Raw genomic sequence first — 18,962 nt, forward strand, 5'->3', positions numbered from 1 at the left:
TTGTGATGTAAATTCAGACTGAACTCATTCCTGCATTGTTGGCACATCAGAATGATAACAAATCACAGATAACTGTGTATCATGTGCCATATGAGAGGTTCAGAGCATAACTGCTGTTTTTCCAATATGTTTTGCAATAACAACATGTATTTCCCTAAAATAGTGTGTAAGAGCCTGTGATAGCTTATATTGGAGATTACAAAAATAGACCCTACGCTTAGTAAAGGGATTTTTGTTTTATTTGACTTTGTTTAAATTACATGCTATTCAGAATTTTGAAGCAGAAAGGCAGGGTTGTTTAATGGATGTACTACAATCTCAATTCTATTTAAAGACTGGAAGATATGTGTAATCACTTACACATATTACACAAGAGGGATAAGGTATGGGAGAGAAGAGAAGCACACAGGTGTGGAGAAACAAGCATTGAAAAAATCCGGAGAACCACCCATTGTCATGTGGACACCGTGAAGAGGCCAAACTAAATAGAACAAAAAACAGGCATGGAAGGAGGAAAACAATTTCTATCACAGAGTTGTTGCTCCTGTTGCATTTTCCTTAATAATATTTCCAGTGAGACAGTCTATGAGTTCTGAAGGTCCCAAGCATAAGTCAGGAATGTTGATCAGGCTGTTAGCCGTATTTGCCACATCTCTTTTTTACTTTCTGCACAATTCTTTCCTACTCCCCTTCTTATGTTCTCCTTTTCATTTACCTTAGCTGTGATCTATAGCTTGTGCATTTATCCTTAATGGCCAATTGCCAATCAGAATTGTTAGAATTCTGATGCAAATGCTGCCTTCTTTTTGAGAGAGGGCTTCTCTCAGCTTTGTTAAATTCTGTTACTCCCCTCAAAGATGTTTTCAGTTCATCTGCAGTGAAATCTGACTAGCTCTGAGGCACCTATAATAGATGTTTTTTTCATTGTGTAAGTTTCTCTGCGAAGTAGGTGATTACTAAAAGTAGGCGCATAAGGTAGCACAACTGAAGCAAACACAGAGGTCACCACAGAAACAGTAAGGAGCACAACAGGTGAGACACATAAAGCGTAGTGGTCACAGATGATGTATGTAACCTTACTGAACTGACAATTTTCTGCCCTTATATTTATCCTCACTCAAGCTTGATCTTCAGCATTATTTAATTAAATTAATTTCATACCAAAGGCATTTTCTGCTCCTTTAAATAAAAATTATATGATGAATTTATAGCATATAGCATAGGCTAGAAGACAGTACTCTGTCTAGTCAACTGGCAAGAACAGCAAGTGTATGTGGATACTTCGGACAACACTGCATGCATGATCAAACTCCAACTGAAATTAATGAAAGTCTGTTGAGTAAGTTGAAAGTAAATTTTATGGTTCATATCCCTACTTTAAGAATGTGTAATACAAAAGCTACCCTTACTGCCACTACAAGGATGAGAAGATCAAAAAGCTTGTTTCCCTACATGCTATACCATGTAGAAATGTTAAGTCTGAGTCATATACATTATTCAGGCAAAGCCTTTATGACTACGTGATTCTTTAACAGTTTTCGAGTGATTGAGCAGATGCTCTGAAATTCAAGAAAGCCTTCATGAATTGTTCATATACAACAGAATTACTGGTAAAGAACTCTTTTCAGTTGAAATCTGCACCATTCATTCTGCTAAATGTGCAAGACCTTGCCTTTGTGCTAACAAAAAGAACATTAAGCCTCAGTGCTTCTGCTTTCAAGTTGCAAAAAAGAACCTTTACTGTTATTTCATCTAGCATTTTTATTGTTTCCATTGAAACACCTTTCACATCCCTGAAGGATGCATCTATAGACAGGGTTGTTCTTGACAGCATGTCACCGAAGGTCAGGTCAGAGTTCCAACATAACAGTTCAAAATAATGGGAGAATTAACTAATACCTAGTCCAGCAGTAACACCTTCAGATATTAGTTGCAAATTAGATCGTTTCCCTGGGGCAACCTCTTTTACAAAGAAGTGGTCTTTGAGATATATTGGTAACAGTATGTGTGTTGTGCGCTTTTTGTAATGGAAGAAGTAATAAATAATGAAACTTACAGAAATTAACAAAATTGAACAATATGAGCTGCCTTCAAATAACAGCATAAGCTGCAGTTAAGAACTAGAAAAATTAAAAAGTTATACCTACAAGGTGATACTGAGTAAAACATATAATCTAGAAATTAGGTTTAGGCTGCTGTTCCACAAGCAATTGAGTTAGCATAATAGCTTGTTACCACCAGAAAGATCTCGACCCTTCCTCTCTGTCTCCCCTTCCTTATCACGCCTTCACTTCTTTCCCCCTTCCACTGATTCTGGCCATGGGATCCTCATCCTCCTGTGGCTCTTGCTCTCACACATGTAGGGTGCTTTGCTGACCTGACTTAAATCAATGCAACATCAGAAAACGTCACATTTTACTTTTCCTTTTTATTGGCCTAATCTTCTACCATTTGATGAGTTAAAGTGGCTCACAGAGATCTGGCAAAGCAGAAGTTAGCAGTGGGTGCCAAAGTAAGCAGCAGAGAAGGGATGCTGAACATCATTCTTTTATAGATGACAAACTTGTTATGTCAGGTCATGCAACCTCTTGGGATCATAGATGACTTAGCTGGGGGCAAAGCAAGGAAAAGGGCTTCCTACTGGCTCAAAGAGTAATGAAAACATTAAGAAAGTTATCTTCTGTAGTGTAAGTAATGTCTAGTTTGGCATTCAGACAAGTAGCTAAGAATATGGGTTTTTTTTCAGCAAAAGAATAATTTACCAGAATACAATAGCTAGAGAATGTGCCCAAAAGGAGTTTCTTAAGATCCAGGGATTTTAAGATCTAGTTTAAAAAAAAAAAACAACAGGGTTACAAGCCTGATAGTGGGGATACTTTTATGTGTTGTGGAAAAGTAATATAGCATTGTTGGCAGCCTTGGTCTCTAGTGTCCCAGAAAAATGGGCTAAGTGACCACTACTGTATTAGCTGTTCTTTGTCTTTCTGTTCTTTTGTCAAACCTTATAGGAACTACTCAGGTTCATCCCAATGTGAAAATTTTTCAAATTGCAAAAATTGTCAGATGGAAAAACATTTTGCTACTCAACTCTTCATACCACTGGCTTAAACATTGACTTTTTTTCTCCGTTTTTGGAAAGTTTTGTTTCTTTCTGAGATTTTTCACTCCATTTCATAAGTCAGAAAGGGAAAAAAATTAACTTCTCAATAACGCATCTGGGATGCGCTCCAGTTTGAATTTTCTCATTTAAATTTATTTGGTGCCAGGACTGTACTTGTCACTACAGAAAAGGAATACTGTCAGACAGTCCACAGGAGGTTTGCAAGGACACCAAAAAATCCCACCAACACTTAACTCTTGCATGCTCTACTGTCATGGTCCACATCCTTTATTCCATTCTCTCCCTGACAAAAGCCCTGGCAAATCTGTGAAGACCCCATTCAAGTCTGACACTGCACTTCATTTTCATATAGTGAGCATGAATTAAGCAAGTGTAAGCATGAAAATTCAGAATATAATGCATATTGGGTTGTGAGTAGTGGCAGCTATGTAGCACTTTTAAAATCACCAAGTAAAGAACTGCACGTTTTCGTGTTTTCCCTTAGTATTGCTGTAGTACTAGGAGGCATGGGTCGCAATGTTGTTCAGCATCAGAGTTTTTGAAGTTGCTTTCAGAATGTATGCTGTAGTTTATTTGCTTCCTTTGTTCTGGTTTGCCCTCTCTGACTCTTATTTTCATGTCACGTGTAAGCCACTGGAGTTTAACTGAAACCCTTCATAATACTCACTATGTAAAATTCTAAGGTCCACACATGCCTGTGTGGGAGTTCACTTAGTTTTGTTTGGTAAGAGTAACATATAGCAGCACTCTGATTAGCAGATTGGTGTGGTCTGCTGTCTTTCTGAACAGTTCTTATTCAGAGTTTGCATTCGTCAGTCTCTTCATTTATACTGTGCAAGATCAAGATCAAAACATCAGTGATAGAATCTAAGTATAATTTTAATTGATAAATAATGGGAATGTATGTTTTGTTTAAATATTTTAAAGGAAAAGATCCTTGTGCTCCACCCAAGATCCTAGATACTAAAGTGGAGGAGAGTTCCGAAGTACCTATTTTAGAAGACACATCATCATCACCAACAGATATTCAACAGCATTTATGGCAGGTTTCCACAGATATTGAAAACACTGAAAGGTATGTGTAGCACTTCATCCCTAAATAAAACAAGCTTCTGTCTCGGGTTTATTTGGTCTTTTCCAATTAGACAGCCAGTGTTGCTACTATAAAAGGTATTAGTAAACTAAATATCCTGTTAATGTTTCTGTTACATTTAACCTATCTGAGAACCACTTCTAAAAGAAGGACAGAGAGAAGTGTCATTCTTAATTAGGCTAATTACCAGAGGGTAATTGTCAAAAACAAAGGGTGGAAAATTATGTTGCAGCGGGCCACATTCTCTAGAAGAGGCAGCTTTTGTCTCACATTGAGTGGTTTCTGATTTTGTTCCTGAAATCTGCGGGCTTCCGGTTCTGGATTCATAAATTGAAAGCATAGAATATAGTTCATTTCACTTGTTTCTGCCTGTAGTTACAAATGTGGAAGCCTTAGGAGGGGAGGGGAACATCATCCACAGGTTTCTGAAGGTGGACTTCTCTTACCCTCTCAACTGTGCAGTTGAAAGACTCCTTTATTAAGTTGAAAGTTCTCCCTTACTAAATCTACTGCCCTTTATTTTGGTATGCATCATCTGATACATGTATGTAAACCAAATACTTGCCCAATAGATCTTGTATTTATTCCACCATTATTTCAGCACCTAAAGCTATACTGTGACCCATTCCCCATTCAGTCTTCAACTGCTGTTCTATTGTATCTCTTTCAACTTTTGCTTCCACAGAGATATGAGGGAAATGAAAAACCTTTTAAGTAAACTCAGGGAGACTATGCCTTTACCACTGAAAAATCAAGGTAGGTTTTGTATTTTCTTCATGTAAGGAAAATTAAGATAATTAAGGGGTTTTCCTTCCATTCTGAAAAATCTAGAGGGTTTTTTTATGGAAGTTACAAAAAGGAAAATATAAGTGAAATCTCTTCCCTAGTGATTCATTAGACAGAATTTAGTATCTGAACTTTGGCCTCTCAAGTTTCACATGAGGTATTCTGGACTTTTATAGATATAATGTCTATAGATAAAATAATAGACTTTTCCTGGTGACATGAAGGCAGCAGCACAACTAATTCCCTGTGTCAGGATGCTTGCTTTTTCAAAGGAAAAGAAGGTGTAAATTGCACAGTCTATGATAGGGATCCTACTGAGTGATGGGGTTTGCTTTGCCCCTACAAGGCTTGTAGCTTCTGTGACATGACACTGACTCTATGCAGAGAAGATATGTGTCTTGAGTTTGCTAACAGCCTGCTTTTCCTGGCCAGTAGCCAGCTATAAGGCATCTCATACAAATGCACAGAGGGGTAGTATCGCCATCCTATGCATGTATTTAGCAATAGGCCTTCATTTTGTGGCCCAGTGACATTAAATATTCTACATGTACAGGGACTCTCTTTTCTTCATGTAAACAGCATTAAAACAGTATTTCCTTTTTGATTTTTTTCTTGATAATGTGTATTTCTTAAATGCTCTCTAGTCTTTGCACAGTGGCAGCTAAGTATGGCTGATATGTCCTAGATCTTGCCCCAAGTAACTAAGTAGTCTAGCATTCATCATAATATGGTAAGAGATTAAGACAGAATGGATTAATTCATTACACAATTAACAGTTTATGGAAGGATGGCTTGATGGAAAACTATGAAAGGAGAAAGGGGATTGCTTATGGTACATGATACAGATGTGCCGTTGCAGAGACTGGAAAAATGCCATAAAGTCTGTGCCTAGCCTAGAAGGAAGGAGCATGATGTGGTGAAATAAGGAACAAAAAGACAAATTTGGAAGATATAAAGCATATAGATACTTGAATTCAGAACATAGATGTATTCAGTATCTATGTGTGCAGAATTTTTCTTTGCTGTCTGGTGTCTATGCTGCCCTTCAGCATTGGCCAGAAAATCACTGATCACCTGTGCACCAGAATGGGAAATATGTCAGCCAGAGTTTAAAAGCTCTGAGACATGCCCCAGGATCAGGTAATCATAAATGGTGTTTTGCAGCTCCAACAGACTCCAACTGTGATCATAGTTTATAGATGACCTCTGAGAATGGATGTTTCAGGAATGGACAGTCATAATCATCATTCATACAGCACTTCAGATTTTCAGAATGTTCCAAGACCTTTAATTAATTAAAGCTAAATAACATTATATAGAACAAACAAACATCATTATAGGTAATTAATATGATCTGGACTGTAATTTTGACATGTATTTGAATTACAGGCACTGTTTAAGAGAATGATTATGAGGTGAATGAATGCCATTGAATAAGCTGATCTTTACAAGACCTGATCCTGCTTTCAGCAAATGAATGACTGTTTTGCTGTTGATTTCAGGAATAGCTGGAACAGAGTTAATATTGCAAGTCCACAAAAGCTTTACATAATGTTACTGACTGCTCACAGACCTGATTTTTGTATGGAATTCTCTTAAGTGACAGCAGGAGTTACTATGCTAGGAAATTTAGTTGGTGTGGTTTGTAAGCTTGAGTCACAGTGTTAAATGGTCTCTTATGTATGTTCTTATAGTTAAGTATTTGTATTACAGTAGTGTTTAGAACTACAATCAAAACTAGGCCTCTGATGTAACCAGAATAGGAACATAATGAGGCATAGCTCCTGGCCTGAAACCATGCCTGAAGATGGCTCAAATTCAAAGTGAATTCTAAAGATTTTGCAAGGTAGCTTGCTGATAGTACCTGAGGTAACATAAGTATAGACACTAATATACATGTTTTGTAGGGATTTTAAAAGTTTTTATATGAAATGCAGAAGGCTAACCAGAAACAGGATGAGCATATTGTGCTAACTTTCCCAGACAAATGCTTTTTCTCTTGATGTTCCAAGATGTTCCAGTGTTGCAGTTTTAAATGGAAAATCTCCCTAATGTGCACAGACAGCCACCCAATAACATCTGGGTGTCTTTTGGTTTGATTTTTTAATGTTTAAATTAAGCCAGAATTTAACCTTAGGATCACTATTCCCAAACTTGTGTATCTACAAGTTCTCAAGCTACTTATGTTTAGGTTTTCTTTGGGACCCTAACATTATTCATCCATGCAAGAATATTGTGGCTTAGGTGTCCCAGTACTGGAGGTGTAATTTCATTTAGATTTCATCATGAAACTGGTATTCTTCCTGCCAAAATTTCTATGACCTTATCATGGAGATCCTGATAATTAGCATTGTAAGACTCTTATATACAAAATTCAGGTTATTATTTGCTCTAGGAGAAGGCTGAGGTAGTCAATGACTTTTTTGCCTCGCTCGTCACCTGCAAGTGCTCCAGCCATACCACCCAAGTTGCAGAAGGCAAAGACAGGGACTGGGTAATGAAGAACCACACACTGCAGGAGAAGATTAGGTTCGAGACCATCTGAGGAACGTGAAGGTGCACAAGTCCATGAGACCTGATAAGATGCATCCACTGGTCCTGAGGGAACTGGCAAGTGAAGTGGCTACGCCACTATCCATCATATCTGAGAAGCTGTGGAAGTCCATTGAAGTTCCCACAGATTGGAAAAGTGGACACATTAACCCCCATTTTTAAAAAGCGAAATAAGGAAGCCTCGGGAAACTACAAGCCAGTCAGTCTCATTTCATGCCTAGGAAGAGCATGGAACAGATCTTCCTGGCAACTATGCTGAGGCACATGGGAAATAAGGAGGTAATTGGTGACAGCCAACATGGCATCACTAAGGGCAAGATGTGTCTAACAAATTTGGTGGCCTTCTATGACAGGGTTACAGCATTGATGGATGAGGGAAAAGTGACGGACATCATCTACCTGGACTTGTGCAAAGCTATCTCGCATAACATCCTTGTCTCTAAACCAGAGAGACATGGTTGGGCAGACCACTCACTCAATAAGGAATTGGCTGGATGGTCACACTCAAAGAGTTGTGGTCAATGGCTCAATGTCCCAAGTGTTGACTGGTGATGAGTGCTGTTCCTCAGGGATCCTTGCTGGGACTAGTACTGTTCAGTATCTTTGTCAGTGACATGTGCAGTGGGATTGAGTGCACCCCCCAAAAGTTTGCCAACACCACCAAGCTGTGCAGTGTGGTCAACATGCTGGAGGGAAGGGATGCCATCCAGAGGGACCTTGAAGGGCTTGAGAGGTGGGCCCAAGTGAACCTCATGAAGTTCAACAAAGCCAAGTGCAAGGTCTTGCGCCTGGATTGGGGCAAATCCCAGAAACAATACAGGCTGGGTGGAGAATGGACTGAGAGCCACCCTGAGGAGAAGGATCATGTTGGGCGCTGTTGGTGGACAAAATACTCAACATGACCTGACAATGTGCACTTGCAGCCCAGAAAGCCAACTCTATCCTAGGCTGCATCAAAAGAAGCGTGGCTTTGATCACAATCAAGGGAGGTGATTCTCCCCTCTACTCCACTCTGGTGAGACCCCACCTGGAGTACTGCATCCAGTTCTGGAGCCCCCAACAAAAAAAGGACATGAACCTGTTGGAGCTAGTCCAGAGGAGGGCTGCAAAGTTGATCAGGGGGCTGCAGCACCTCTCCTGTGAAGAAAAGCTGAGACAGCTGGGATTGTTCAGCCTGGAGAAGAGAAGGCTCCAGGGAGACCTTATAGCAGCCTTCCAGTACCTAAAGGGGGCCTACAGGAAAGCTGGAGAGGGACTTTTTCCAATGGCATGTAGTGACAGGACAAGGGGTGCTGGTTTTAAACCAAAAGGGGGTAGATTTAGATTAGATAGAAGGAAGAAATTCTTTACTGTGATGGTGATAAGACACTGGAAGAGCTTGCCCAGAGAAGTGGATGCCCTCTCCCTGGAAGTATTCAAGGCCACATTGGATGTGGCTCTGAGCAACCTGGTCTACTGGAAGGTGTCCCTGCCCATGGAAGGGGGGTTGGAACTAGATCTTTAAGGTCCCTTTCAACCCACACCGTTCCATGATTCTCTGCATAGAACAATGGGATCTATTATTTAATCAAGCAGGTGCTTTTAGGACACATAAATTATATAAACTGTTTTGTATGCATACATGCTTGTATTAAAATGTGGGTTTTTTCATCACAGATGATAGCAGCCTCCTAAACTTGACACCGTATCCATTGGTAAGAAGACGGAAGCGAAGATTCTTTGGACTGTGTTGTCTTGTCTCAAGTTAGAAGATTAATCACAGAAGCACCAAGAAAATCATAACTTTGATTAAATCACTATTATTTGACCACTGAAAAGATGAACGTTGCTATTCTTGATTATAAAGTACATTTTCTACACTAGCCTATTCCTTTTTCTCTTCTGCTCCATCCCCCTTTTCAGAATAAGGGTTTTAATAGTTTAAAGTTGCGGTGGTCAAAAACCAGCTGTGGAATAGATCTAGCATAACTAAGAATGTTTTTAAAACTTTTTAAAGTATGTTTTGCATGCTTACTTTTAACCACTTGGAGAAAAGACACATGAATTATGGTTAATTGATAATTTTGAAGTTTTTTTTATTGTTTGAACTGCAGCTAAAAGTTCGTGCATAGTACAGTACTCTTACTAGTATCATAGTAAATAACTTGGATCATATTCTAACAGTCTTTAAGCATAGAAAACTATTTAACAGCAAAAGTATTAAAGTTCTAAAACATTTAAACAATATTGTAACAGAATTTGCACAAAATCTCCAGTTGCTTTTTGTGCTCTCATTCATATTTAGTCTTCCACTATATCTCAATTTAAAAGCTTCATAGAAAAATATCTTAATTTATGATACACAAACCATATATGAAAATACTTAGAACTTGTAAATACAGAGGAATCATAATATCTACATACTGTACAATGCATAGAAGCAACAGATTTCCTTTTAAGCAGATAGTATCTCTACAAGCTTTTTGGAAAAATAAAGAATTTATTAAAAGAAGGTGTATTAAAATAAACAATGTAAACCACAACACCAACCCATTTTGTTTCCAGTACAATTCAAAGCATGCTGTCTGCATATCACTAAGTATTAACTCTTATAGGGCATGCCAGAATTATCTGAGACTGTAAGATATTAAAAGTTTTACATTGTTAATAAAGTTTTTTATTTAAATTAAATGTCTTGTTTCTAGTTGTATTGCTGGAATATGTCTCTTTTTTTCTGATTTTTTTTTCTGAATAGTACGCAAGGTTTTGGTAATTTTTCCATTTCAAGGAGCTTGTTTAAAAAGATAAAAAATCAGGATGAATATATAAATGCTAAAATGGCAGCTAGTAGCAGCAGTAGATACGAATGAGTCAGACTCATGTTACTGATAATTTCAGGATGATAGGCAAGACACCAGAACTAAACTCGTGCTAGACTGCAACACTATGAAATCCATAACCATCTGTAACTGCTGTAGAGAGCAGGTCACCATACCCTTGTAGTCAGTAATAAATGAGGAAGGTGACGAGCCCTTCTGCCATTCCACCATGATGCAGCACGTCAACAGGAACCAAATTCCCGTTTACTGCATAAGGGTTTAGTGGTGGGTGAAGGGGTGCTGTCGCATTGTCACAGAAAACACCCATACAGTTAAATTCTCTGTGGCTTTTTGATAGAATATTGGCATGCTCCCCAAAGCAGTTTGTTAGAGACTGCTATTCACTGAACTGTATCTGGCACCTACAAAGTTTGAGCTGGCCGATTTTTCTGCCAGTTTTTCTCCCAGAATGCTGTTTCCTGAGAAAGGATGGAAACACCCGCATTGTCAGAAATATTAGTGTACTCTATAGCAAGGAATAAAAATTCAGATCTAATTCCCAGGAAGGGAAAGCAGGATTTTTTCTTGAAGAGCCATACCATTCCTGGTTTAGACATTTATGTAACCGAGTGTCCAGCATTTCTCTGGAAGGGTATTTTTCTTTTCACTCAGATAAAGCAGTGTTGTGGTTTTTTTCAGGTTGGACTGATCTGATCACATTTCATACCTCAGTCTCCCAGACAAAAAATACATTTTTGAATAATCAGGCCCCCAATAAATACTTCAAATGTAATGAGGACCAATAAATCTAAAATGCCTTCATTGAAACTGTGTTTCCATAAGCGAAATTAATTCCATCTAAGGAATGCATGACTGAATGTGGATAACTGGCTAGCTGAAAAGGGTCACATAGCCATAGTCCAGCTGGCTGGACAAAAATGCACATCGCTCTCAGCTTACCTGAAGTAAAGCAAAATACACTGTCTTTGGCTGTTTTTGTTACACAATAACAGGAAGATTTCGGTGGGAAAAGAATGTTGCAGGTGGGAACAGAAAACTACAGAAGAGAAACTAGGGGCGGACTTGGTATTTAGGCAACTAACCAATAATGAGCTTAACTTTTGTAATATGTATGAGCTAATTATAAGAAGGCATAAAAGGTGACTGTAAGAGACAATAAACGAAGTCTGCTGATCACTCATATTGAGTGACTGTGTCTTCCCTCCGTCGCGACAACTGAATTCTTTAATTAGCACAGAAAAAGGTAAACTGCAATGCGTTTTAAGATTTCAGGTCACACAGTATTCTTCAGCATACATAGCATTTAATGTGGGGACATCCCTACACACTCACAAAGCTCTGTGCTTGTGAGCATGAATGCATTTTAAGAAGAATGGAACCAAAATCCACAGCAGGACTTTTTTTCAAAGTTAATTCTTTGACATTTTCCCCACATCCCCCATGAACAATGTCCTCCTTAATCAAATCCTAGTTTTCTGTAATAAGTAGTTAAAGAATGTCCAAAAGATGGCAGCACCGACATGTTTTCAGTAGAAGTCTACAACAGACTTGCTCTACGAGTCCACTACGTTTTGCAATTGTTAAAACTTTGGAAAAAAAACTCCTGATGTCTAATGGCTATTAAAAAATATTGTCTGGGGAGATTATCTGTAATTAGAGTTAACCAATTAATTCTGGTTCAGCGTAAGTTAAAAAGACAGACTGGTACTGTTTTATTAATGCTGTAGACATGAGTGCCAATAAAACAGTGCATGGATGCAAGGCTGAATATGCAGTGATGCTATGAGAGAGAAAGGGAGAAAGAAAATTTCACACAAGCAAACTGTAATTCTTCTAAAATCTTATTATATTGGTACACACACAGAAATTACTGTATCAGGTCAATGTGATGTCTTTTTTGAACAGCTGCTTTCAAAAGAAGAAGGACAGATTAAGTAGTAAGCATGTCCAGTGCAGTACCTGCCCACATCATCAGGCAGAAGTTAACATGCCAAGTTACGTGACAGCTCCTATCTCTGTATTTTTACCACATCTATTGGAATGCAATATATGTGAGACAAATGTATACATGTCAATAAATATGCAAGGTTTTTACATCAGTCGTATCTCAGCACAATGAGTTCCACAACTTCAGCATATTCTGTGATGGAAACGGATTTACCTATGTTCTCGTTAACGTCCTTTTTGATTGCAGTGTTTTAAAATGTACCGTCATATGTACATCCTTGTACCTTTTGTTATTCTGGAAACTTTAGTTGTGTCTCTCCTTCCTGAACCAAAGACTACTAAAATTTCAGTCTTTACTCATTTTGAAACCTTGCCATACTTCTAATGAAATTTGCAGCTTCTCTCAAACCCCTTGCATTTATGATACCTTTTACTAGTCCTAATGGACACATGCTGTAATTCCCAGGCTTTATGGCCACTTAAGGAATATTCATGATCAAAGGTGAATGAAATGTCCTCCAGTTATCTTTTAATAGATAGTGGCCATGAACCAAGGCCTGATAAGTATCTGAACTGAAGAGGTGTTAAGGGATAGATTGGCTTAGTTAGGAATGCAGAGGATTATCTTCCCCTAGAATTCAAACAGAAACAAAAGAACCTTTTTAAGCCCCAGAACGTTGTGTAGGTTCATGAAAGATAAATGCCGATGATATTACTACCTTTTAGTTTAATGGAACAGTGAAATGTGGGATAGAAGTTAAAAAGTTAACACATCAAAATGGTATACAAATCACTTAGAGATGAATTAGAACCATTCTTTTATTTCTGTATTTTCAAGTATTACAAAATAAGACAAGCTGACATTGATAAATGCCTGAATGCATGGAAGCAAACAGTTTAGGGAAAATACCAAGGAAAACAGTACTTGCTTTCTAAATCCTTAATGGGGTTTGAACATTTTAGTTAAAAATGTTATAGGTTAAAGGCACCAAAACTCTTTTGCAGGGTGAGAAACATGAAGCAAAATTTCTGTACCCACCAAATACGTTAGGTTCCCCCAACTCTTTTTTCATAAACTTTGTTCAGCTCTAGCTTTTCAGAACAAACCCAAATTCTTTATAACCACCATTTGTTTCTGGTACCTTTCTTCTTTTCATGCATATTTAATGTCACAAAAAATACCTGTTTAAAAAGTTGGTTATATATGTACAGTGTAAAGTTGTCAGAGCAGAAGCAAAATACAAGTATATAGAAATAGAGAGTAAATCCATATTGCAGGGTGCCTGTTAACTTACCCAGTATGCAAAAGTTGGCATGCAAAATCTGCATGTTAACTTATGCAATAAATAAAAGATTGTTTCTGTGACTTATTAACTATTCATCCCATAGCAGGCATACTTGGGATGGGATACAACGTAAAGACATTATTTTTTCAATATAAGGTAAATACATAACTATAAATTAAAGGACTTTCAAGAGTCTGAAGAGCTGTATAGACTGTGGTAAGGCTAAAACTGCTGTAGGAGATGTTTATTACATAGCCCAAAATTTATTTCCTTTGAAGCAGATATAAAGACTCTACAGATGTGAAGACAGAAAATCAGTGGGAGTATGGTAAACTAAATGAAAATGAAGAGACAAGAGAAATACTTAAAAAACACAACAACAAACTTAATGGAGCTTTTTGTTGAGCACTGTGGTGGGCTGACCTTGTCTGGATGCCAGGTGCTGACCAAGCTGCTCTATCTCTCCCCTTATCAACTGGACAGGGGAAGAAAAAATGACAAAAGGCCCATTGGCTGGGATAAGGACAGGGAGATAACAATTCAATTACATCATGGGCAAAACAGACTCCACTCAGGGAAATTAATTTGATTTATTGCAAATTAACATCAGTGTAGGATAACAGGGAATAAGGAATAAGAAACAAGAAATATAAAACCACCTTCCTCCACCTTCTTCCCAGGCTCAACTTTACTCCAAGTTTCTCTACCTACTCCACCTGTGTGGTGCAGGGGGGTCGGGAATGGGGGTTATGATCAGTTCATCACACTTTGTCACTGCCGCTCCTTCCTCTTCACACTCTTCCCCTGCTCCAGCTTGGAGTCCCTCCCATGGGAGACAGTCTGCCATGAACTTCACCAACATGAGTCCTTCCCATGGGGCTGCAGTTCTTCATTAACTTCTCCAGCGTGGGTCCCTTCCACACAGCACAGCCCTTCAGGAACAGACTGCTCCAGTGTGGGTCCCCTGTTCCCTGCTGCAGGTTCTGCTAGAAAACCTGCTGCAGTGTTGGCCCCTCTCCATGAGATCACAGGTCCTGCCAGGAGCCTGCTGTAATGCGGGCTGCCTGCGGGGTCACAGCCTCCTTCAGGGCACATCCACCTGCTCTAGCATGGGGTACTTCATGGCCTGCAGGTGGATATCAGCTCCACTGTGGACCTCCCTGGTCTGCAGGGGCACAGCCTGCCTCACCATGGCCTTTGCCACAGGCTGCAGGGAAATCTGTACACCTGGAGCACTTCTTCCCCCTCCTTCTTCACTGACCTGGGTGTCTGCAGAGTTGTTGCTCTCATGTAGTTGCACTTCTCTCTCCAGCTGCAGTTGCAAAGTAGTTTTTACCCTTTCTTAAACTTGACATCACAGAGTCACTACCACTGTTGTTGATGGGCTCAGCCTTGGCCAGCAGTGGGTCCATCTTGGAGTCAGTTTGTATCGGCTGTGTACAGTACGGGGGCAGCTCCTGGCATCTTCTCACAGAAGCTACCTTCTAACCCTCCTGCTACCAAAACCTTGCCACATAAATGCAGTACAAGCACCCACATCATGGTTGTTTAAACCCTGGGAGTAATGTGTAAATATGCAAGCAAAGAAAATTCAACCTATGTTGTGCAATGACACTATGTTGTGCACTAGTTTCTTCACACATGAACAAGCATCATGATCATAAAAGGGTCAGGGCTTTGAATTTAGTGAGAATATAATGGAGAAGAGGGCAACAGCAGAAAAAAAAAGAGAAAAAGCTGTGAGGCCTTGATGAGATCCAAATAATTTTCATACTTTAAAGAAATAATGCTTCTACTTTCTCACTTTGCCAGAAACAAGCATTAGTCACCAAGAGGTAAATACTTTGATTTAGAAGTACCTAATGATGTTCTTCAAGGAAATTCTAAATACAACATATTTTTCATGCAAGGTATCTCTAGAAGTAGAACTATACTAGCTTTTGTATCAGTATTCTATAAATGCAGGTACAATTGAGTCTAAATTTATTTACATGTAATTTATGAGGGGGACATATATTCCAGAAACACTTCACAGAATTATTCATGACTGGAAGCATAAAATGTATAGATGCTTTTGAAACAGTACACAAAGTCTGTGTCAAGTGCATATTGGCTTAATAAAGCCCTAAGTAAATTTCAAAGTCTTGATAGGGTTTACATTGTAACTAGAACCAGTGTCAGGTAAATGTCACAGCATTAATTGGTATTAGTAGTTCACAGAATCATGGAATCATTGGTTTGGAAGGGACTTACAGATCATCTACTTCCAACCTCACTGCCATGGGCAGGAACACCTTCCACAAACATTTCATGAAAAACATTGTGCTAGTATAGAAGTGCCTATACATGGGCTCTTCAAATACGAAGCGTCGTGGAATCCCAGCTACAGACTGGGGAATAGCAAAGAGGAGAAGAAGCAGTTGAGGAACGTTGGACAAACTCTTCTGTTAACAGCCTAGGGTTACTCAGATGGCTTGAGAGAACAGTAGCATTCTTCAATTCTCAATGATAAAACAGTTTTATCACCAAAGTGATTTCAACTGATTTACTATAGTTGATAGAGCAAAAGCAGCTGATACGGAATCACTGACAGTTCTGTGCATGTCTATTTAAAATCCAATTCAGTTAATGGAAATAAACCATTGACTTCAAGGGCAGGTGAGTTGAAGCCTTTAAGAAAGCTAAGAACAAGCGACTGTTTTCAAAAGGAGTCAGTGAAACCTTAATTTGTCTCCTTTTTAAAAGCAATTAACCTGACTGTTCTTCCACAGGACTAAAGACAAAAATAGATGCGTTTCTCACAGCACTGAATATTGCAGTGCCTAACTTAAGACCTTTGGCTCCCAAAGTAGAAATTGGAATCCTAGAAATAGGTCCTTAGGTGCCCTAGAAAATATGCTGAGCTTCAAAGCCTGAAGGCAGCATGAAACAAGAACTGAGCGACTTAATCATATCACTCATAGTCACAGACAGAAGCAGAACATAAGACACATGGAAACTGATTTAATACTGCAGATTCAGGTGCCTGATCAGAGACCATTTTCAGAATTAAAGTTTTGGTCTGTGGCACCTAAATTTGCCTAAGACTCACTAAATTTTATTTTGGGTCTGCTCTGGACACCAAAGAATGGAGCAACTATTTTATGCTCTGATTTGGGACTCTTAGTCACTTCTAAATTAGAAATAATTTGCAAAGGAACTTTAAGCAGTGCTCAGCTCTGCCATTTGGTACCTGATTATCCATATCCCAGATGAGGTTGATAAGAGTATTACAAAAAATCCCTCCAGGAAGTGGCCTTTTAACCTGTATTGAGCTTAAGAATGGGGAAATGTAACTTCAACAGATTCTAAATCTTTGTCAAGTCCTAAGCAAGAATGTAGTATTAGCTTTTCCTGGTCATGACAGTGCGGCAGCACACTGAATTTTACTGAAGTATTTGATTACTTGACCAGGAGAAACAGCTTAACCCTTTAATATTGCAGGGATCCTGACCATTAGAAGGTAGAATATGCTGTTGATGTGTAAATTCATTACAAAAAGAATACCACCCAAATGTAACAGCTCGGTTTACCTGCATTAAAAAATAAAACATAATTTTGCCCTCTCTCTAAAGTTCTAAAGTTCTAAAGCCCTCAGTTCTAAAGCTTCTGAACTGAATAGAAGGAATATTCAAATTGGCATCACTCAATGATTTTTCAGGGTGGCTGTGAAACACAAACACTGCTCCCTTTCAGAGATGGAAAGAGGGATTAGCTAAAGGTTGGAACTAGGTGTTTGTAGACCGTCATCACCTAATCTTCCCTCCCATTCCAAGTGGCTTTTTCTAGCTGAGTCCTGAAAACCTCCCAAGATGGAAAATACCACAGCCTCCGTGGACAAACTGTCCTAGTACTGCTATACTTCCCTAGTGAACTATCAAATATGAAGGATTTCTAATGTGTCATCTCTCAAGAACAACATGTAATGTTAAATTTGCTATATTATTTCTCAATACTTTTAGCCTCATCAGTGTTTATGCACATGAATTCTCTTCTTTCAGTGCAAGTGCACGGTAATAGGTAGCCACAATATGAACATCACCCCCATACTTGTTAGTAAATTATACTATAATCCTTATTGCTCATTTCCCATGTTTCATTTCTGTGTTACAATTTAAGCATTGCTGTGATTGAAGGAAGGTCTTTCCATTTGACTGTCATACAGCTTCCACAAGAAGACAACAGGGTTTTAGAGATTTCAGAGGTATTTCTGTGTACAGTTCCTACCAACTCGACGGTTTTTGGTAATTTCTAAGGAAGATTATCATCTGATTTCCTATAGATGAAACATTTTAACCCCTTCTATTAAAAAAGACTTCAGGAATCATGTCTGCTGATGACTTGTTAAAAATTTCTGTTCCTAGTGGAATCACAACATTTGATGTACATGCTGGTTGGTGTGGCAAAGAGCAGCCTTCTGCCATTTGAGTATTTCTGTGTTCCAAACCCCCAGGATTTTTATCATTCTCTATAAAGATTGTCTGTTCTAGCATTCTTTTCTTCTAATCAAGACAACCTTATTCCAGATACAGAATTCAGCTAGATATTTTGGTTTTAAAAAGGAACACACCAAAGACATGTAGTATACTGCATCATCCTTAGTATCTGGGATCAGATCTTACCTTGCATAGAATAGAAACAGTTCAAGTGTGATACTCTTCTTTTATCTAGCCCAGATCACATCACTATTCCACCATTTTTACACTTTCCTTGGATCACAGAAGGAATGAGAACAGATATATTATGAACCAACCTCACTGCCACCCTGATACGTACTTTTAGACTGACACGGAATAGTGTTTTGTGTGAACCTGAAAAAGCTTTAAAATAAAAACTATTACAAATGCATTTTTGTGGAAGAGAAATACCCAAATAATAGTAGTGCAAATTATGACGAACAGTGAGTAGCAGAAACAATTGGTGAAATACTTTGTTTCAGCAATCACATTGCAGAACTCTCAGTAACACCAGATTTCTATAGAACAAGCAAATGGACAAAATCTTGTATACCGTCAGGATCTGAACCTGTCTTTGGATACCTGAGGGACATTCATTGCACTGAGAATCACCATGCCGCTCAGGCACAGCCAAGAGGAGGTTTGGCACCAGAACAGCAACCAGTTGCTCCACCGGCTTCCTTATAAAGAAGGACAGCACCCCCTAATCAACTATGACACTAATATAAGTAACTTATGACAAGGAACTACTGGAGAGGGTCCAGCGGAGGGCTACAAAGATGGTGAGGGGGCTGGAGCATCTCCCTTCTGAGGAAAGGCTGAGGGACCTGGGCCTGCTTAGCCTGGGCAAGGCTGAGAGAG

General features: G+C 38.8%; 1 protein-coding gene across 1 annotated transcript in view; it reads left to right on the plus strand.

Annotated features, from left to right (window-relative positions):
* The window catches only part of RGS7BP (regulator of G protein signaling 7 binding protein), a 53,686-nt gene extending 43,463 nt beyond the window's left edge, over window positions 1-10,223 (plus strand). Inside the window, exons 4-6 of the mRNA XM_080372860.1 lie at window positions 4,049-4,196; window positions 4,900-4,970; window positions 9,210-10,223. Of these exons, the coding sequence (XP_080228986.1) occupies window positions 4,049-4,196; window positions 4,900-4,970; window positions 9,210-9,301 (311 nt within the window). The 3' untranslated portion in view covers window positions 9,302-10,223. The remainder of the gene's footprint in view (window positions 1-4,048; window positions 4,197-4,899; window positions 4,971-9,209) is intronic.
* Window positions 10,224-18,962: the final 8,739 nt, after the last annotated feature.

The sequence above is a fragment of the Falco punctatus genome (genome assembly GCF_963210335.1).
Source record: "Falco punctatus genome assembly, chromosome: Z".
Taxonomy (NCBI): Eukaryota; Metazoa; Chordata; class Aves; order Falconiformes; family Falconidae; genus Falco; species Falco punctatus.